Here is a 23,745-nt window from a genome sequence, read left to right on the forward strand (position 1 = left end):
TGTAAAAAAAAAGAAGAAAGAAAAATATAAAACAGCATTTTCGCACAATCTTTAATTATTATTATTATTTAAAAAAAGCAGTGAAGCAGATTGATGTTTTAAAATATTAATAATATTTTTTGCAAAACTTATGTTTGTGTTTATGTCAGTAGAGTTTTTAAAATTTGCCCTTTTCATGACAAGATTATTTAAGCTTTCAGATAAATGCGTTCAGTGAAGTGCCCCATGAAAACGTAATGTTATTTAGGATTTAACAAATGTAACATTATATGTGTTTATTTATTAACGTATGCTTTTGTAATTATATATTTTTAAATAATGATTAATATGTATATGCACTCGTATATACTCAATGTGTAAGGAAAATATGCTATTATTATTTTCCATTACCCTTCAAATTGCGCAAATTGAAATTGCAAATTAAAAATACGCCTAATGGAAACATGTCAATTTCGCAAAAACTCCCATAACTGTATAGCAATAAAGTTTTCACATGTTTTTTCAGGCAATTCGAAAAAGGAATATTTCGCAAAACTTTTTCGCATTTACAGGTCACCTGCATACGTAACAGTCGATCATTCATTAAAGAAGGTGCGGTATGGTTGGATAGAACGAGACAGAGCTCTTTATTAAACTCGTAAAAGAAAAAGGAATTACGGGAATAGCTACTGGATTCTAAACAACAAAGAAATGCCACACTGTATCAAGACCGTGAAGCAGATATGAGGGAGAAACACCCATAAACACCTCATGCGTGGCCTCTGGCCTTTGCCAGTAATGCTTGGATAACACACCACAGTCTCCTTTCTATTCAAAATAATGGCTAGTGAGTGGCTGCGATATACATAAACCTATCAATATCCGGTGCCATGATTTTTAGAATGACTTTAGAAAAATAAATAAATAAGTTTGAGTCGCATAACATCGGTTAATGGAAACGCTGTCATTTCGTTTAGATTCGTTTTTTATTATTAACATTTAGAAAATATCGCAGCATTTTTTTGCGTAAATCTGTTATGGAAACGCGGCTAGTGTCTTTTTTGGTGAGTCAGTTGGGTCACTAGAAAGATCATAAAGTGAATGTAATGTTAACATCTGCTGCTGTACATTGCTGACATTGGTTCTTTGGTAAAGGTTAGCCAATTCAAAGGGCATTCTGTCCAAATTGCCTCTGCTGACACCAGCTTCCACATTCCTCTCGCTATCCACGCTCATATTCATAAATCTTCATCGTCTGTACATCCCTGATCTCTCTAAACCACATTGAATACTGTATGTCATTTAACATACACCATACAATACATATAGCTGTTCGGCATTTGGCGAGCAGAAATGTATCCATACAGTGAAAGTTCAGAAAGAAATGAAATATGCCATTTTAATAATATCCTTTCAGTATATATGGTGTGTACAGTAACGCAAATATTATTTAGATGAGGGAATGTTACATTTATTTATTGCACATGGCCGTCCATAAATGTTTTCCCCCCTGACATTTTATTAAAACCACTGAAGAAACATCTACAAGCAAACGACCCTAAAACTTCTTTATAAGACATTTTCCCAAACCTTCACCACATTTATAATGTTGCATGAAGTTTTTGCCTATTATCCTGAAAAGACTAGCACTGCTGAGTCATCAAATCTTTGCAGAAAACACAAACACAGGCCTGCCTTTTATTTCTATAATATATCATTCTCAACTTCCCTCAGTCAGAGGTGAAAGTACTTCTGATGGTTTTCTCACAGACTCTTGTACACTCTTAAAAATAAAGGTTCTTTATTGCCACCTATGATTCTACGAAGAACCTTGAACTACACATAGATGCCTCATTAGCGGCTGCTTCTATGGGCCGCGATGCGTAAGCCATCCGGTCAAAGTTGGTCTGTGAACACTGGAGAGGAAATTCACCGTGCGCCTGCAAACGCAGTAGATGCATATGATTATCTATAACTGCAATAGACTTCGGCAGATGATTTTGCTATACTAACACAATACAACAATACGAATGCGTTAGCTAACTCAACATTAAAAGGTTATTGGTAACACTTTACAAATACGGTTCATTAGTTAACATGAACTAAGAATGAACAGTACTTCTACAAATTAATATTAATTTACAAATACATTATTAAAATCAAAGATTGTATTTGTTAACATTATAGTTAATGAATTGTGAGCTAATGTGAACAAACAATGAGCAGCTGTATGTTTATTAACTAACAAAGATTAACGTATATAGTAACAAATGTATTGCTCATTGTTAGTTCATGTTATTTAATAATGTTAACCAATGAACCTTATTGTAAAGTGTTACCAGGTTATTTAAGTTTAAAAACCTGTAATATTAAGTTAATGAATACAAAAACCCAAACTACCACATTCTCACCTGTAAAAGGTAATCCCATTTCTTCGGGAATATAAATAGGTTTCACAACCAGAAGCTATGCAATGTTACGTCTTCATTGATTCTTACTTGAGTGACGACAAGTTAACAGTTCCAAGATGGCGGGTGCCGACCTGTCTAATGTGGCATCTACATATACACATCTATGCCTTTAAAATCCATGGAACCTTTTCATTGCACAAAAGGTTCTTCATAGTGAACTTTATAATGAGCAAATGTTATTAAAATGTTCTTTACACTTAGAAAAAAGTGGTTCTTTTGGTTCCTCTATGGCATCACTGTAAAAAAACAACAACTTTGGAACCTATATTTTTAAGAGTGTATAGGTGTAAAAAAGTACCAGAACTTTAGTACCAAGTTGATACTAAAATAAAAGAAATGTAAATGCCGTTTTTCATGTTTAATCAATGTTTATTTACTGACAAGATTAACAAGGTTTTGGTGTTGACTACATGTCCACTACTACTTTTTTAGTATGTTGCCTTTGTGTTTATGTGTTCATTATCAAGGTGATATGTGAGCGTGACCTCCTGGAGACACAGTTGGTGAAGAGAAACGATGTGCTGAAACTACTGTACGAAAAGATCAAAATTCAACAGTCCATCATGAACAAGGGTGACCTTTTTTTCCACGAAAAAGTGGAGGATATCAGACTCCTGAAGCTAACGATCAAGAAGCAAAGACGAGAAAAGAACATCCTGAACAAGACCGCCTCAAACGTGGAGGACCTCAGGTAACACAAGTTTCTGTTCATATATGGAAGGGTTTTTATATATGGCAGAGTGGGCTTAGGGCGTTTTCACACTAAAGCGTGTTTGACGTCAGAGATCGATTCCCTTGGTTTGTGTGAAAGCTGTTTACTGTTCATGTAGACTGCAGTATGGCAGTGGTATGAAAGTAATCTGGCATAATATTGTGAAAGGGAAACACTTGATGCACTTTTGATTCACGATCATACATTGATGGCACAAATGTAATCTTTTTTTTTTTACGTCTAACGCTCTAAAACATCATAGAGGCAGGTGTTTGATTGCCTTTCTGCAACACTCGTGTACTCTTTAGAGGTATAATGACATAATGATTATGCCTCAATCAAAGATACATACGGCACAGAGAGACAAAGCTAATTGGGTGCTTGTCATATAATTCTCCTGTCAGTATTGACCCCGCGAGATGTTTATTGATATTTTCAAAAAGCCGCAATTCACCACTCTCAATAACAGTCACTTTTTTTTTAATGGAGTTCTTGGCTGGGTAAAAAGGAGGCATCAACTGCTCACTGTGGAAAATTAGGGAACGTTTGAAAGCACTGGCAGGTCTCGCATCTAAAGCCAGATCTATTATAGATGGTTTTTACTAACCCTCTACTGGTTATTTTAGTAATGTGACGGGTGGGGATGAGTTCACATACAGTTTCTCTTCCATCTCTCAGGCCATTGCAAAGTCGCTAAATATTCAGCGAGTCTGAATTATGTTCAGAAATGTCCATTGTTCCAAAATGATTGAATTTATTTTACATTTCAGAAACCTTTATTTAATGCTTAAATAGAAAAAAATCTCTATATTCATTAAAAAGTTAAAAATGAAGCATCAAGCATTTGAAAATGAATAATATGAATAGTACAGTAGTGCTCTTTTTCTTACTTTTAGCACTTCTACGATTTGTTCAAGCATAATAAGACTGTTTATGACCAAATCATTGAATAATTTACTTTTATAACAAAACGAGTAAATGACCAAATAAATGACTCATTAATCGCTTACTCAACGATTCGTTCACAGCTTTGATTTATTAATGAAAGAAAGAAGTAACTATGGCTGAACTTAAAATCACATACTTGCATACTCTTACTATTTCTGCCATATGTGACCCTGGCCCACAAAACCAGTCACATGGGTCAATTTTTGGACATTGAGATTTATACATAACATGAAATCTGAACAAATAAGCTTTCCATTCATGTATGGTTTGTTAGGATATGACCATATTTGGCGGAGATACAACTATTTGAAAATCTGGAATCTGAGGGTGCAAAAAAATCGAAACATTGAGAAAATCACCTTTAAAGTTGTCCATTTATGTTAGCAATTATCAGGGACGGCCCAGGCCTTTATGGGGCCCTAAGCAGAATTTTATTTGGGGGCCCATGGTGCCACCAATATGATTGACTATTATCAATGCTTGATTATTCGCAGACTAAAAAAGACACCCATTATCAATTTTATTAGTTGTAGCTGTGTTGCTAACATCAATGTCTGTCTGGCATGTTTTGACCTATATTTTCTTTTTTTTCCTCACAGTTTACCGTTTTAAATTGTAACAGTATCAAACCCAAGCTAACTTTAGTTAAACAGTTTATTTTATAAAAAAAAAATATTTAATTACCAAACGGACAATTTTAAATTAAATACTTAAAATAAAACATAAAATGAACAGATCAGATGGACCTGTAACAAGATAACAATAATAAATGTATTAACATTAAAGGGGTAGTTCACCCATGACAATTCTGTCATTATTTACTCACTCTTCCCATGTATAATTTTTTTCTTCTTCTGCTGAACACAAAATAACATATTTTGACGAATGTGTGTAACCAAACAGTTGATGGACCCCATTGATTTCCATAGTATTGTCAATGGGGTCTATCAACTGTTTGGTTACACACATTCTTCAAAATACAAGATATATGGAGAGTAAGTAAATAATGACAGAATATTCATTTTTGGGTGAACTATCCCTTATATCTATGTTTACTTTAGGCTGCTTTCCCTTGAAGATCTGCATGCTTCTAACACAGTAACAGATGCAACTATCACTTTCACTTTAGACATAACCAACTGTTTTTATGTAAACCTTGTGTGTATTTGACAGTATTAGCACAATCGGACGCTATTTAGATAAAGTCCAGTATTCGGGTGCCGTTTGACAGGTTTTTAGTGCGCGCGCTCTGTGTGTATGCGACTTAGCGCTCAGAAAAAAACGCATGTCAGAACGGCAAGGCTTTAAAGCAAATGCTAACAATAGATTTTTGTGATTGCGAATAAGTGCAGTGTCCCGTGAGTAACTCTACCGCTCCGTTAACATGTGATGCGAATGTAAGTTGAGTTACAATCGCAGGTTCTATGGTCGGACCATAGTTTGGGGGCCCCCTAGTGGCCGTGGGGCCCTAAGCAGCCGCTTAGTTCGCGTATAGGGAGGGCTGGCTCTGGCGATTGTGCTGCATTCACTCACAAAAATAAATGTTTTATATATATCTACGGTAGGACATTTACAAAATATCTTCATGGAACATGATCTTTACTTATTATCCTAATGATTTTTGGCATAAAAGTAAAATCTATAATTTTGACCCATACAATGTATTGTTGGCTATTGCCACAAATATACCTGTGCGACTTGTGACTGGTTTTATGATCCAGGGTCACATATAAATAATTGATAAAAGCAGTTGAGTATGCGGCTCCAATTTTAGCCTGTCTTTATGAGTGAGCCATTGAATAATTCACTCAAATGATTCATGCACACAACATGGATTAATTCCAGAAGGAAACAGGTGACTCTTTATAAGTGAGTCATTGAATCACTCATTGAATTCACTCAAACTATATGTCCACAACATTTATTCATTCAACAAGCGATTGTGTTTATGAGTGACTCATTCAATTATTTACTCAAATGATTCGTTCACAATAGATTTATTCAAGAACAAAACAAGCGGCTGTATATGAGGGTGCCCTTGAATCATTCACTAAAACACTTCGTTTACAGCTATAATTCATTAATGAAAAAACAAGTGACTGTCTTAATGCGCAAGTTAAAATCATTCACTCAAATCATTTACTCAAATGATTTGTTCAAAGTGGTGATTCATTCAAGAATGAAACAACTGTATGTTTCTCTGAGATAACTGAAGGGCTAAAATGTCTTTTTTTTATTAGTCCATAGACTTCACATCCATGAAAAATGATTTTCTTGCTAGTCAGCTGCAGTTGGATTGACATTCTCATTTCAGAGAGCTTTTTTTTTTGCTTCAAAAAGTCTGTAATTTTAAATGCATTTATCTGCTAAAAAGTGAGCAGTCACATCTTTCTCCAAACCAGCCATGCCCCGTAGCACCTTTAAATCTCAACAGAAAACATAGACGTGTCCTAATCCTTCCTATATTCTGAAACATATGTGAGAATCAAAAAGCTAGTGGTAAGGTTTCAGAGAGACTAGTCAGCAGCCGCTGTGCCAGATGGGTTGACTTGATGCCGAGCTTGGATGCCAAGAACTCTGCAAATATACAAGCCTCCCTGGTAAACAGGTGGCAAATTTTAGTCATTATTGCTGTCATCAGTGCAATGTAGTCCCCTCAAAGACGCTGACTGTAGCATATCGGTGCCTGGGTGTGAAGAAATATTTCCTTTAGGGTTTCTGGGACAAGTCTATGAAAGGAAAGTCTCATGAGAAACTGACATCCTTCTATGTTTACATTTACACATTTAGCAGACGCTTTCATCCAAAGCGACTTACAAATGAGGAATGCGACAACATCCGAGTTTCTACCAGTAATATGACAAGTGCTACAATACAAAGTTCCAAAAATTGCTTATCATTTTTAAAAAAAAACAATTTTGGAAAGAAGTTGGCTATGCTCTCCAAGGCTGCATTTATTTGATCATTTGAGTAATTGTAAGCATGCAGTTGCGAAAATGCATAAATAAAAGTGCCAGATCGATTTGCAAGCCGTTTTAATAAAAACAAAACTCAAAATATATGCTATATATATATATGACGGGGAACAAAAAGATGGTGAACAGAACATCCACTTGTTAATGATGACTGAACCAAACACAGGGCTAGATACCCCATTTCCACCAGAATGGTTCACGTTCTGGAGCCAGAGCCTGTTCTCTGCCAGGCGAACTGGAGCCTGTTGCGAACCAGCCACATGTTTCCACAGAAATGATGAAGAAACTTTGATGAAACACTGCTATGTATTGTTTACTTGACTATAACAGTCTAAAAAAACATTGCACGTCCCGGTGTTTTTGCAGGCAGTGCGGCACTTCTGGTTTGCTGTTCACAGTACCAGGAGAGATTTTAGCAACCTGGGGTCTTGACGAATAATGCTACCTATTGGATTGTTCTACTAACACTAAATGTGCATTTATGGGTCGGTTTATGGTTTGGGGTAGGTAAGGACATTAAAGGATTAGTTCACTGAAGACATGAATATCTTGGATGATGTGGGGGTCAGGAAATTTTAATTCTGAAGTGAACTAAGCCTCAAACTATGTCACACCGCATGATTGTTATGCTGTTAGCAAAACCTGATAGGTAGCATTTTTCATTGTCAAATTTTTCATTGACGGTATTTCAGTGGTGGGCCGTCAGGGCCAGCAAGGCCTTCTCTGCTGGCCTAAACATTATTAGAATCACTGACTTGCACTTTAATATATTTTTTTTATGAATGAGTATTAAATTATTCCCAATAGTCCGTTCTCATAAATTCATAGCTTTTCTCTTGGTTGCGCTGCTTCCAGTAGTGTATATTTATTTTAGTGCTTTTATCCAATCATATTTCAGTCATCATGTGTTGCCAGGGTCAAATATATCTGCCTCGAGGCCTTCAGCTTAAATGAATGGCAATGAAACTGTTGCTTTAACCAATCAGATAATAAGTCAGATTTGATCAGCCAATCAGATATCGAGTTGATTGCACCGGGGCCATCTAGCAGGCGGACAATAACGTAAGCATTTTCACGCCCTTTGATTGGATGGTCAGAGCGTGTACTATTATTACTGGTAGTCATAGCTAGCTAACCGCATCTGTTGCGAACTGTGTAAACTAAAATACCTGTAGATTTAATAGTTTTTCAACCCACAAATTAATGTTTATTTCCTTCCTCGACCACCAGCAGGTTCAAACCTACCGGAAAAAAATCCGTTATCCAGCTTACGCATGGTCTCGGAACTCTATCGATCTGTCCGGGTAAAAACAGAACAGACTGTAATGTAAAGTTATGCCAGGACTGATTTTGAAGGCAAAAGTCCTGCTGATCTCAATGATATCGTTCAAAATCTGTGTGAGAGCTTGTGTCGGCTCTAACGTTACACATCGTCATGTTTTGCGGTGTTTTCCCTGTTTAACGTTACTGCTTCTATCGAGCAGACACTCTCAGCACTAAAGCGAATTAAAACTTATGACAGAAATACGACGGGACAGACTCGAATTTCAGCACATTAACCTCGATGGCGATAGAAAAGGTTGCTGGGACTGAAAAGCACAGACAACCTGTACAACCAAGTAATTCAAGTCTTTTTGAGGAAAGAAATTAGGATGGATTTTGTGTAAAAAAATCAGTTTTGGAGAGTAGGCTATAATGCATTTTTTGCCCCCGTTTTTGTCCGTGATGAATATGATTTTCTTCTTAATTTTTCTTGTAAATTTATGATCGAAACAACTTCTTTTTTTTCAAACATCAAGACAGGGATGAGGATCCGTTTCTGAATTTATAATCAGAACGCAAGAAGAACCACTGTACACAAAAGCCGAACTCAATTGCTCGTTTCTCTCTACCCGGCCTTTCGCGAACTCACCGCATTAACCCTATAACTGCCGGTGCAAAATAAAAACAGGAATTTCACAACAATTATAGAGAGTATGTGCGTGCGCTGCTACACTATTAAAAGTTATTAATTCAGGGTGGACATCACTGAAGGCCTAGGTGTGAAATGCACGGCCCGCCACTGCGGTATTTATTGTTTAAATTTCTTTAAAAAATGACCAAATTTGAAAGTTGAGACTTTTTCATATCAAAAGTAACCTGTTCTGTCCTGTCTGTCTGCGCGTTGTCGGTGTCCTCTCTGCTCCTTGATGTATTTTTCACTGCGTGAGAACATGGTGTGGCGTGAGAGCGGAGTAGCTTGTCGGACATAGCAACAGTAACTAAAGGGGGCGGGTCTTTGCAAACAGTCAATTAACAAGACACAGATGAGACACATGAGGGCAAATCTAAAACTATGGCAACAGAAGAGCATGAGCAAAAAGAAAAACACAGGAAACTGAACTGAGAACAGTCCAAAACAACCTGAAGCAAAACACAATCACACACCAGGCATGACATTAATATTGTGAAATATTATTACAATTTAAAATAGCTGTTTTCTATTTTAAGATGTTTTAAAATGTAATTTATTCCTGTGATGGCAAAGCTGAATTTTCAGCATCATTACTCCAGTCTTTAGTGTCACATGATCTTTCAGAAATCATTCTAATATGCTGATTTGCTGCTCAAGAAATGTTTTTATTATTATCAATGTTGAATAGGTTTTTTTTTGGTTTCTTGGTTTCTGGAAAGTTTTTACTTTCACTTTTTATCAATTTACAGACTGCATCCTAGCTAATGAAAAGCATAATTTCTTCAACCATTTTGGATTGACGAATGCGCCGGCATGTTCACTCACATTTTTTTTCTGATAGCAGCGGAAAGAACTTAAAATACTTAAAAACTACTTTAAAAAGTAATTTTTGATACAGCATTCAAAACTATAAAGTGTCTACTTTTTTTTAGAGAGATCTTACTGACCTCAGACTTTTGAACAGTAATGTACTTCTGAGTTTAATTTGCAGTGTCAAAGGAATCGATCACAATTCATAAAGCGATATCCAGGAATCTCATAGTAAGAGATCTTGTAACATTTCAGAATAGTATGTATTAATGACGCTCCAAAAAGATCCTAAAGAGTTCAGATAGGAGTTAATCTATTCCTGTAGAGTGACCTAAGGAGAGTTGCTGTACCGTTGTTGTCACCTACTGAAGCGGAAGGTGTTAGGGTGACAATTTTGACTTGACGCCACCGTGTTAGTTTGTCAAGTCATGGGCCCCTGAACTCTTATCAACAAGATTGTGGTTCTGTCATAAATAATTCCCTGCCTCTGCAACTTTAAATTGTGCGAAATACTTTATACACAAATAAAGCTGAATAAAAAATGGATGCAAATTCCTCCGGTTCATAAGAACTGTGCTCAAATGTTCCAAGAAAACTTACTTGTCTCAATAGAGAACCACTCAATAGAGAGAGAGAGAGAGAGAATGATTGGAATGTAAATGCAACTATTTTCTTAATAATGACAGTCAAATGAACTCCACGTCTCAAAAGAGATTGCAATCAAAGCTCATGTACATAATGATAATGTATGCAATTTTAAATTATACCGAGATACATTCTCAGACATTTCACTCTACCCACCAGGTCATCATGTGTCATCAGTGCTCGAAGTGGGCTGGTACACACCAGCACTTCTATATTTCAATCTGTAGCGTACCCTCACTTTTTCTTGCATACAGACACTTCTCACATGTTGCCGGTACTCTGACCATCCAGGCCTTCCTTTAAATAGCTTCAATGTAGTTCACTACTTTGTAGTAGTTTGTGGTGTAACTATCAAATTTTTTTTTTTTTTTTTTTTTTTTTTTTAATGGCCAGATTGACTGTAGTAAAACTACTTGAGTAAATTGCAGCTTGGGAAGCAACAATTTCAAAGTAGCTTCCCAGAGAGTAACAGTAAATTAAATGTATGGAACTGATTTTTCTCATACCAATGAGACCATGCTAATTCATTCCATAATGATCTAAATTCTGTTGCACTTTGCCTGGAATATTCATTAGAATAATATAATCACTGAGTGGAATGAACAATTCAGAGTACGGACCGATGATGTGAAAGTGTGTGTTTGTGTGTGTGAGTTTTTTTCTTTGATCCAGCTTTGAAGCAAATTATTACGTTGGGTGTTTGTCTATGGAGGACCAAACCTGCAGAAATTAAAAATGAATAAATAAATGAATAAATGTGACAAATAGATAAATAAATGTGATAATATAAAAATAAATAAAGGAATAAACGACTTGATAAAATAAATATGAAAATAAAATGTATTTATTTTTGTATTATTTTTCCCCTTAATGTATTTTCTGCTTTTATACATTTTTAAAAAATCGTTTTAACTTTTATTTATTGGTTATTTATTTCTTTTTATATTTATTCTTACATTTATTTATACATTTATTTATTTCCACATGTATTTATTTTTAGATTTATTGATTCATTTATTTTTACATTTCTTTGTCTTGTATGATAATTAGGTGGGTTGGTCTTGCTTACCATTGGTTCATCGTTGATTGAAGCGCTTGCTCGATTACTCTGGCTTTGCATAGTGACGTCGGGTGGTGGTGACAGGTGTGTGGCCTACTATGGCGGACGTTTTACAAATAGCTAACGTTAGAGAGTTGCACAATTTAGCAAATGAAGTTGGTAACGCATCAAATACTATGTGTTGTTTAGATTAGATGTGCTTATCGATGTTTTAGGAGAGATATTTGCCAACATGAACGTCGAAGAACAGCCAGAGGAAAGGCAAGCTTGTTCGTCTTGCAAATCCTCTTCCTCTGTTGTAAGGCGTAAATACGGTAGTCTTGCAACTTCAGCTAGAACGCGTAGGAAAGTAAACAAACCAGCCATCATTTTAGAAGTGAAGGGGATAGTAACAGAAGTGCAATAAAAACAATTCTGACCTGTCAACTTGACGTGTTTTATTTTTCTTGCTTTTAGCTGGCAAAAAAAAAAAAAACCTACTGAACAATAACCACCAATTTCTATAATATTTTATTAAACATTTTTTATGACAATTGTATGATCTAAGTCAGTGGTTCCCAACCTTTTTCCCTCCCTATGTACATATTTAACAATCCGTGTTCTACTAATTACTTTATATAAAAACGTTTTTAAAAAATCATATGCTAACAATGCCGATTTCAATTACAATTTCGTTATTTCACATGTAGGCGCGTTGCGCGTGGCAAGCGCGCTCATGACGCCGGCGCGACCACAACAGTCCCCAACATCAAATGGCAAACATAATGCAAGCGGAACGAAACTGCTCGTTATTGTGTGGTTGACGGACCGTTTATCAGTTTGGACCAGTGCAGCGCGAGCCGATCGTGTTTACTACACAGCGCTAATTTGCCACAGAAGTAATAACATCGCTGCGAGATCTAGAGAGAAACATTCACATTTCTCCGGTTTTAACGGATCAAACATCGCGTGGAAACCAGGAAGAAACATTGTGCCGTGAATGAACCATGGATTGTTGGATTGTTCCGATTTTCCTAGAAGCCATTGGTGGTTGAGAAAAGCAACCATTTCAGTTATTTAGAGTCAAGATCTATTACAGAACAGTCATTAAACTAGAAAACCAACCATCCACTGGGTGTCTGACCCTGGGTGTTAAAAATCTCCTTACTATCGATTATCTAGCCTGACGATTCTCTTCGTGAGCTCTCAGCCAATGATGCACTGAAGCTACACAAGGACCGCCTTCCTCATTTCCATGTTACACATGGAAATGTAAAAATAAATGAATCAATAAATAAATAAATCAAAAAATAAATACACGTGGAAATAAATAAATTAATACATAAATAAATAAATCTGAACAATAAATGTAAGAATAAATAGCCTATATAAAAATAAATAAATAACGAATAAATAAAAGGTTAAACGATTTTTTAAATGTAAAAATGTATAAAAGCAGAAAATAATACATTAAGGGGAATAACAAAAATATTTTTAATATAAAAATAAATTTGATTAAAAATGAGTCATATTTATTTTATCAAGTCGTTTATTCCTTTATTTATTTTCCTATTATCACATTTATTTATCTATTTATCACATTTATTTATCTATTTATAAATTTATCTATTCATTTATTCATTTTTAATTTCTGCAGGTTTGGTCCTCCATATTTGTCTACTGTAATGAGGAGGTCTTTCCATTTCAAATGATTTCAAAGAGCCCGTACTCCAAAATAAATTATGTTTGGCTAACTCTGCCTGAATCACATGGTTACCCTTACGTGCACTTCACGTCAATTAAAACCGCTCTTACACGAGCATTAGTACATGTTCTACTGCTCTCGAACTTTCCACCCCCTCCCCTCCATTCCCCCTGTTTTTATTGCATTAGAGGAACATTATATAATTGCTTTTTTGAAATATGGAAAGGAATAGAAAGAAAAACAGAATGAGAGAGCGAGAGAGGGTGGGGTGGATTTTGGAGACCTTACCTTTGACATTTTATCTCACTGGTGCACAATTTCTGGACAGAGTCCTTGGACTCTATCACAGCTCATTGTTTTATATGTGTACTGCTGTAGGCACATTTCTGTTACTGCTCTCTTTCTTTCTCTCTTCCTCCATATCTGTCTCACACCAGTGCCCACTAGCACTTGTCCTCCATCCTTTCTTTCTTTCTTACTCTATTTTCTCTTTTAACCGTGAACATTTCTAGTTCAGCAAACAGTATATCATTGAAATGTGTCATTTTCAACGAATTAAAAAAGGAGAAAATTACGTGGCAACATGGCAAAATTATGGTGCATCATACTCTGTCATACAACTCTAAGGCCGTGTCCACCAAAGTGTTTTTTCACGCGGCTGGCGTGTTTTTTCAATTTGTTTTCAATGGGAGCGCCACATTTTTAAAACGCCATGAACGTAACGAGGCGTTGAGCGTCTTTTTCTCGCTGAAGCGCTGAACGTTCGCCATTTTTTACAGAGAGTTGAAGAACGTTCAACTTTGGGTAAAACGCCGCGCTCATCACTGTCACTTTTTACCCAACCGTCCAATCACAGTGGAGGAGGGGCAGGACTAATACCACACCGACCAACGGACCTACTTCGCACACTAGGGTTGCATGGCATGGTGCTAAAAGCTACCATGGTACCATAAATAATAATAATTAACAATTAATATAATATAATATAATTCCTGAAGCATTGTCTAATGTCATGGATTATTCAGTATTGAAAAATGGTACTGCCTATTGTACACTTTGTGGGCTTTTTTAACACAAAGTGTAAATAAAAAACGTATGTATGGTCATCCTACTCCTTTTATCCACATCTGGTTGTACTAGGTGAAGCATATTGAACAAGACCATGTCTTCCTCCCATGCATCCTTTGACTCAATAGATGGCAACTTAAAAAGCAGCCGAGTGGCATTCTAACAGACGAATTACCAGTAATCCGCTTCCATTCAGATCAGCATGAATATTTCATAAGCATTAAATAAACGTTCCTGTAGCATTGGCTAACTATTAGCTGAGCTACCTTGAGCCTTACTTGTAACATTCCATAATAGGCTGCTTTGCTCAATCAAACAAGCCAAAGATGCAATCCCTCAGATAATAGGGGCTTTATGCATGCAGTCTTTACACATGTGCTTGGCAGCTGGTAAAACTCTGATTTAAATGAGGGGTAGAAAAATGTCAGCTTGCTTTTAGTTAAAAAAAAACCCAAATAGTCAAAGCAATACATAAAATATAGTCAGACAGTCATTATTGCGAAATAATCTTGCATCATCCAAGTTTTCAATAATGGCCAATCTGCAGATTTTCCAACTTGTTGCGAATTACTTTTCAAAAATAGTTGGCATTTGCCCTATCAAAGTCAAGTATTCCAGAAAACTTGAATTCTAGACTATTGGTCTGGACCAAAAAAGAAAATGGTTTTAGTCCTGGTTTACTTAGCGTTTACACTGTCATTTTTAACACAGAACTTAAAGATACAAAACAGAGAAAACCGGCTTTATAGACGTATATTTTCCTACCGAACATCCAAAACAATGCGAACCGCACCAGCGTTGGTCTGGAAGCTGAAGAGCTAGGTCTCGGTTTGGTGCGCACCAGGGTTCGGATGGCAGTTGCCACACTTATTCAGATTAAACGCGCTAACAGAGCAATCGCAACAGAGTTTGTTTTATTCCAACCAAACCTGCCAAGTGTGAACACACTCAATCAACTCTTTCCAATTGTTTCCAAACAGGTTTCCCAAAACACTCCCACCATCATCCATTGTTTAAACAGGTAGTACCAGCTCATCACACTATTGGTTGAAGTTGGCAGAGAGACACCTCCACATTTTCTTATTCTTACACATGCAAGCTGCGTTCACATTCTGTTTTTGGCTGCTTATAGAGCCCAGGGCTGTCACAGAGACAGGTGGGATATCTCAAGACACCCATTTCAGTGATATCTGTCAGGTGATAGAGACATGTTATGTGTGTTGTTTAAAAGAATCACTTGCGGTAGCTTTAGAATGGTATGCTGTATGTGGAAGTGCTACGGCCTATGGAAGGCGATTGTTAAGCCCAAAGTATACTTTTTTACGCGTACACTATAGCATAAGCGTACAGTCGAACGCGTAGCCTTTTAAAGTGTACTCCATGCGTGAACCCAGGCAAACAAACATGCGCTCTAGAAAGTTTCATGTTTGTCCAGTGTCTGTGCTATTTTTCGCCAGAAGTTATGACTATAAAAATGTCTTTGTATTCTTTTAAATTAAAGTTGCGGCTATCTCATAACAAGCGCTTGCCAATGCAGGCATCTATTGTTGCAGTCTCAGGTTTTTTGTTGTGGTTGTTTTTGTTTTGACTCTTTAGTTTTGTTTTCAACTATGATACAATGGTCCGGGCCAGTGTTGCCACCTAGTGGAACAACAGATTAGTGCAAAACAGATTCAATGAGCATGTGCAACCTGCAAACTATACTTTAATGTTTGCAGGCCCTATCACACACTCAGTGCAATGCAGCGCCAGGCGTGACGCAAGTGTTTTTTGCTAGTTTCAGCCCGACGCAGTTTTCATTTTCACGTCCTGCGCCACATTGTTTAAATATCAAATGTATTTGCACCCATTTGTGCACCCCTGGGCTGCTGGTCTGAAAATGGTGTGTGTTCAGGTGCGTTGTTGTCACATTACTATTTTTGAGGCAACTGAAATAGACAAAAAAAACCTCAGAAATAAAACTTTTTTAGCAATCATTTTTTGTTATTTAAAGAGGCGTTATTTCAAGGTGTTAGTAATGTGCGCCTATAGGCGGGTCCACAACACACGTATACTTTGTCCCATAGATGACAAAGTATACGTGTGCTTTAACCTCATGTACGAGCATATACGTTTTTTTTCGCTAGAAAAGCGTTCAGTTTTTCTGCTTGCAAATTCTGTCATGTAAATAGCGAATCCGCCCTGGCTTTTAAAGGGGTCATGACATGTTTTTTTTAATTGTATTATTATGTTCCCTTAGGTGCAATTATAGTATTACTATAGTTTTTTTTACAAAAAACTTTTAAAATGTAGTGATTTATGACCTTTTCCCACCCTGCTTCTCATCCTCTGATTCAAACAGTCTGTTTTGGGGGTGTTTCCCCTTTAAGAGTTCAGTGTTAACGCCCACTGTTATGATTGGCTAACGTCAGTGCCTATACATCAATTATTAACGCCCCCAGCCAGAAGGTTTGCGGATTCGGCGCAACTGTTTAATAACGGGTGATGCATGCGAAGCGATGGCTCTTGCAATGATAAAACCTTATTATGTTTGAGCCGGAATCAGATGAGGAATCACCACAAAATGAACCATCACCACAACAACGAAGACTGGATCAGCCCGTGTCCACATGGAAAGTGAAACTATTTTGAATTAATAAAAAAAAATTAACCCGAGACACTTGAAAACGGATTATTGTTGCATAATTATCCTATAGCTTCATTTGCTAACAGTTTAACATTATTTAACTAATTCCAATGAAATGATAGGGTGTACCACGGACAAAAATGCATGCACAGACAGGCCATCTTTGAAGATGCAGCATTGATAAAGGCAACATTTTTGATTTTCTATCACATGTAGGCCTACTAGAAAGGCGACATATTTTCAAGATTCTCTTATACAAATGTGTTTATATTAGCCATGGTAAAAAGTAAGTTTGCGTCGTCGTTGTTGAGCCCAGAAGAGTCGGCACGGACTTATCTTTGAGCAACAGTTTTCTGGCAAAGCCAAGCATCATATTGGGATTTTTTCCTCAAAACAGTCATCCTTAAATGTATAGAACAAACGCTTAAACTAACACTGCCGTGACTGGGACGTCCGCAAAAAATAAAGTGCATCCATTTTTCCCTGACGACTGGATCTTTCAGCGTATTTAAAAAGTAGTTTAAAGTTTTAAATACATTACTTACAGTTTGCGTCGTCGATGTTGAGCCCAGAATAGTTGGCACAGACTTATCTTTGAGCAACAGTTTTCTGGCAAAGCTCAAAACAGTCATCCTTAAAATGTATAGAACAAACGCTTAAACTAACACTGCCGTGACTGAGACGTCCGCAAAAAATAAAGTGCATCCATTTTTCCCTGACGACTGGATCTTTCGCAGCGTATTCAAAGATGTTGTTTGTCCACAGCCAGGAACAGCACATCTGCGGCATCGTAATTTCCCTGTACACAGACCCACTCGCTGTCCGTCGACTGAACACTTGTGAGGCGCGCAGCCCGCGGGCGCGACAATGATACAAAATGAGCGTAGTTGTCTTGCGCTTAAAGCGTAGTTGTCTTGTGCTGGAGGCGGTCATATGCAAACGCTGGTACGTCACTTCGTACCGTGACGTCACTTCTTACCATGGATCCAGAACGAGCTGTATTTAGAGCTTGATTAAATAAATGATTCGTTTATAATGGGGAGGACGTCTTAAGCTATGAAACTTGCAGGACGTTTTAATGGTACTAAGACCTCTTATATACTAAAAGATCAAGGCAAATTTGGTTTCTCATGTCATGACCCCTTTAAAGGGAATGGGACATGAGACTCTGATTGGTTTTGATTACACCCAAAACACACCCATTACTCATTAAGAGAATAGAGACAACACTTTTAGACCATTTTAGACCAATCCAAAAGTGGATTCGGACCCGCCATAAGTGCACTTGTGCCTAGACCATGCACTTAGATCATTTAAATGGGGCCCTGTGACTTGTGAGTAAGTGGGAGGATGCTAATGTTAATGGTGCTGATGATAGTTGGGCCTGTACACAGTAACACGTCCAGTTCTTGACATCATTGCCTTTTGTTCTATGCCTTTTTTTCTCCTATTGCATGCAAAAATGTGTGTGGTGCAACTGGAAAGAACTCGTTCTGCAACACAGGGAAATGTGTGTGTGTGTGTGTGGGCGAGAGTCCTGAACTCTATAAGCGTGTTGATTAAAGTTTAAGTCCCTGATATCAACCCTGTCTTCCTGAATAAATCAATCTATATACCCCAACCCACTCTTTTTTCCTGCCTTCCGTATCTCCATGCAGATCTCAGTCGAAACAACTGCAACGATGCCTAGAAAGAGGAATACAAACTAAAACACTAAGAGAACCATATTGAAATAAAGCATGTTTTTTTCCCCCCATTCTAAATCAGTTATTTATTTGTCACAGTGGAATTAATTTGTTGACGGCGAAAGATGGATGGCTTGCTTTCTTTTAGTGGACAGTGATGTATTTATGCAAAATACAATTGAGAAGAGAGAATGGTGAGAGCAGAAAAACAAAAGCTTTGCCAAAAACACAATTAAAATGCATAAATTAAGGCCAAAGCCAGCAAAAGGCTGCCTTTATTTCCCCCAATCTGGACAGGAAATTCTTTCAAGGCTCTATTGTTCTTTGTAAGGTGCAGTAAAATGACCATTGACTAAGATTAATATGAGCACTGATGTCAGTAATTACTGTCTGCTCTTGTGTCACATTTTACGTTATAGTATATCTTCGCTTATACTGTATGTAGTATATCCTAGAAAAACAGCCATGTATTTAAATGCACACAAAGCTAAGAAGCTTTTGTTTGGAACAGATCAAACTGAGTGCCACTAAAAGTATTTTATTAAAGCTCCAGGAAAAGATGCTGGGTTCCAGAAGTGCTGGATTTCCCAGATATAAACGTATGTCAAGCACTAGAGTAATCGAAGTGCAACATGAAGAAAGTCTCCGTGTTTCAGGGTCGGATTAGACCTGTCTTGAGCAGAGTGATCAGTTATCCCTGAAAGAATTCTTCTGCTCACCCGATAAATGTTTGGAAGTAGTGCTGGCACTCTTGGCTTACCATTTGCATTCCAATTAAATATTTCTGTTTTGAAGGACATACAAAATAGGCCTCATTAAAAGCTGTTTTCTTGATTAAATTAGTCTTAATAACGCAGGAATGTTAGAATTGAATTTATGAACATTCAAATACAGTATGTTTGCATTTTGTTTGCGAATTCTAGACATTGCCCATCTGTGCATTAGTGGGAATTTCCAGTAATTCTTTCTTAACAATATATCAGTACACCAGTAGGTGGTGACATTACTTTCTTTATAAATAATCACTGAATAATTTTTTCAAATTATTTGTTAAAAAACGCTAATAGGCTCTATCGCTTCCGCATTTAGTTCCGCCCAGTTACATCCGGTGGTGCCTCAGAAGCCGTTTTTTGCATTAGGTGGAGATAATGGCAAATGGCACTCGCTGTTTACAAAAACTTCCAGCGGTTAACGTGAATGATGTTAACAATATTGTGAGGCAGCTGTCACACCTAAGAGTAAGAAAGAGAAGGGCTTTACATTATATATTTCGAGCTACATTGACAACTTTTAGGGTGAGTATTCTCTCATATCATGCGAAATCCAGCTAGCGAATCAGTTTCTAAAATCATTGTCTCCTTTTCTGAGAAAATTAATTTTATTAAAGTTTTGCCACTAGTACACTTCGCTATAGAAGGCGCTATGCGGAAGTAAAGGCGTTGGCCGAGATTCTACCGGAAATACGTCAGCAGCGTTCGTGCATAGAGCCTATTCATTCAGTAAGAAAATGAATCACTGAATTATTCTGTCAATTTTGTTTCATAAAGCTGATTCATTCAGGAATGAAACAATTGACTCTTGTTATGAGCGAGTCATTGATTCTTTTAACTCATTCAAAACCTTGATTCATTCATGAACAGAACACCACTGACTGTGTGGCTGCATCCGAAATCGCATACTTCCCCACTAAATAAATAGTTCTCATAAAAGAGTAGGCAAAAATGACCTGGATGACCTACTTCCTGCGCCGAGATTCTGAAGTGTGGATACGATGGACACTTTACCATCCCATGAGGCCGCGGAAGATGATTTGTGAATAGAGGTGAAACGACTCAACTGACGCTGGTAGATCACATGATAATGACAACACGACGAATATGTAGCCTGGATTACATTCATACTTCACACATTCCTACTAGGCTTGCTACGATAGTTGGTGTTACCAGTACCACGGTGTTCAGTTGTAACACCGGTTTCATCACTTGCCCACTGCGGGTATTACAGGTGTTGTCACAAGTTGATTAACCAGTGGGAGAATATTATCACCGTCACATCTCTCCTACTATATAGAACATACTTTTTTTAGTGGTCGTGAAATAATTACTTATTCAGAATAAGTGCCTATTTAAAAGAGTATGTGATTTCGGACACAGCCTGTACGTGTGTTGCTGGAAGCGCATATCGGTTCTGTTGGGGATTTGTTTGGAAATATTTTCACTGGTGGAAACAAAAACAGGCAATGTAACTGGAAATATTGAATTTAAAATGTACTGCAAGTTACTTGACATTAACATCTTGTTTATTGGACTGTTAGAAAAGCGGTGTGTGTGTGTGTGTGTGTGTTTTGTCTGTTACATCGTTGTCTGACAATGATGCAACAGGTGTACAAGAGGATTCTGCTTCACATCAAAGTGCCTGACGTCTTGTTTATTTGCCTTGCCATCCATTTCAATCAGTGAAGACACTTTGACTCAGTTTAGGCCCTAAATATGAACACATGATATGTATTATAATGGAGAGCTTCCACTCTACATCCACGCACGACGTGGGCAAGTCGACTCGCAATTGAATTTGCCATTAGGATGTTGTTAGGTATAAAAAATAGCCTACAGATATCAGGTAAAATAATTTACACTAAACAGTTTTTAATCATAATTTACATGGTTAATGAAAAACAATTTATAATAAGCATTTCTATTAACTATTCATCATCCTTCCTCTCAAACTTATATTTTCACTGAGCTTGTTTGTTCATGCGCAGCTAAATTAAGTTCTTACCATCTAAAACAGGCTTTGCGTGAGGAGCACATCAGCCACCTTGAAATACTGTCTCCTTATGTAGCTCAGTAGATTTTGGAACAGAGTCAATATGATGATTATAAAGATGACAGTAATGCAAACAGCTAATGGCAATTTTTCCTCCCTCAAACATTGCTAACGCTAACAACATTGCTTTTGTCTGAATCATCAGTGATTAAATCAATTCATGCATTTAGAAGCAATCTTACCGTCTTCTTAGCACAACAGCGGTTTCAAAAACCTCTCCAATTTACCTGCATTGCCAGACGAGATGACACTACACTGAAGATTTTAGTAATAGCGTATTTTTCCCCTCAAAGGAAATGACTTACTGATGCTAATCGCTAACACCATCATAAACTCAACCTGCATTGCACTCAGGTAAATGAGCTGTGCGTTATCATCATCCATCTCTCTCCGTTGCTTCAGAGAAAAAAGTTCTAGGACATAGCCTACTGTTTAAACATCTCTAGGATGCAAGGGCTAAACCCCCCTTAAAGAAACTTCAACGTTTTTTTTTTTTATGGTTTCAGGATATACAAAAATAAAAAAAAACAATGTAATTTATTTTTACTAAAAGTCACTATATAGCATCTAAAAAAAAAATATATATATACAACTTTTAACAGTGTTTGGTTCAATTTGACATTGATTTTTTTTGTTTTAGCCACTTGTTACGGATATCTGAGTGAAACGGCTTCTCAAACAAGAAAAAATGTAGGGTGGGACTTGATTTTGTCCTTTGGGAATTATTTGAATGGTTGTAGTTTGCTATGCAAACTCATGTGAGTGACAGGTTGTCCCGTCCTCAAGAGAGAGGGGAAGTTACTTTGTTTAAAGATTACAAGGGGACATTAACACACACTTGACAAAATATTAGATAAAATGACCTCACAATACGTCATATCTTTCTTATTTCTTCCCCCTTTCATCCACTTTTTTTTCTGCCAGGAAGATGGTTTGTGTGTGTACATGTGTGCCCATAGAGATGATTTTGTCATTTATTTATTTTCAAGAGGCTTTTCTATAGTGGCTGAAATAGTGTAATTTGCTTTTCCCATACTCTGGCAAGCCACTAGTGCTAATAGGTTTGCTGATGGAGCTTTCAAGTTGTTTATTTCTAGAGTTGAATCACTGTAGCACCCAGTGAACATGCTGGCAGTGACTGGACTTGCATTACAGTTTTTCTGTCGCTTTGGTGCATTTCTTGAATCCTCCTTAACACTTGCAAGCCAGTAAGTTCATTTCTCGTACATGCGTTCGTGCAAAAATCACAACCTGTAAGTTGCTTAAAATCCTTAGTTTATCTCACAAAAGTAAGTATTTACATCAATGAACATATCAGTGCCATGAAAATGACAAGTCCTTGTGTCATTTTTCACAAACAAGATAGTTAAAATGTTTAGCCACGTTGTCAATATAAAAATCTATCAGTGTACTCTGTCAGTGTTTTCAAATGTAAAGTATGACTACGATTTTGATGACAATGATTGAAAATGCACAAGACTATATTTAAAAAATGCACTTTTTTCTGTATTTTAACAGTATAAATTGACATTACTGTATACTGTATGGGATATTGATTGCAAGAGACTTGACAGGATTTACAGTTGCGCTTTTACTGTTGGTCTGTCAACAAATTACAGTAAAAAGTAGATATAAAAGAAAAAGACAAGACTATATATAAAAGCAATATTAGAACAGCTAAGGGGCGTTGTTAGGCACGTCGCGGAGCGGAGTAATAATAAATAAACATAATAATCATTGCAATAATGATCCAATCATATGCTCATAGGCGTGATGTTTTTTTTGGGCCCCTGGCAGTGTACTTGACTCATTATGACAACTAGTTCAACCATTTTGTATTTAATGACTTGTGGATTGAACTAATGCCTAGATATTTTGGGGGGTAAGACTTTTACAGAGAACCAGTATTATACATTTTAAGAAACATGACATTAGCAATTGATAATGTAGGAAACAGCAGACAACTGTACAAAATAAATTGCATGGATATATCAAAGCATTTACAACTTGTACATACGAATGAGAAATTGCTTTTATGATGTGAACATTCTGCACAAGTTACTACTGTAGATGATGTGGAGATTGAACAAGTTGTTTTGAGAATTTCACTTGTGATCTGAGAAATGTACCAAAGTGACTGAGAAAACGAACTGTAGGGTGACACTACGTGGTACAATGTTGTGAGAAATAACAGGTGGGTGAAATGCAACAGAGCAGAACGCAGAGATCTTTTCGCCAGTTGTCCATGATTACTTTAGCATCAGACACTGTAACAGACAAAAATTGCAGTAAACACTCAGTG

The 23,745-nt window shown here is 36.9% G+C and overlaps 1 protein-coding gene across 1 annotated transcript in view; it reads left to right on the forward strand.

Annotated features, from left to right (window-relative positions):
* cfap58 (cilia and flagella associated protein 58) overlaps positions 1-23,745 on the forward strand; it is a 124,798-nt gene that overhangs the window by 45,405 nt on the left and 55,648 nt on the right. Inside the window, exon 13 of the mRNA XM_079617086.1 lies at positions 2,918-3,141. Coding sequence (XP_079473212.1) covers positions 2,918-3,141 — 224 coding nt within the window. The remainder of the gene's footprint in view (positions 1-2,917; positions 3,142-23,745) is intronic.

Source organism: Phoxinus phoxinus, assembly GCF_949152265.1.
Source record: "Phoxinus phoxinus genome assembly, chromosome: 6".
NCBI classification, from domain to species: Eukaryota; Metazoa; Chordata; class Actinopteri; order Cypriniformes; family Leuciscidae; genus Phoxinus; species Phoxinus phoxinus.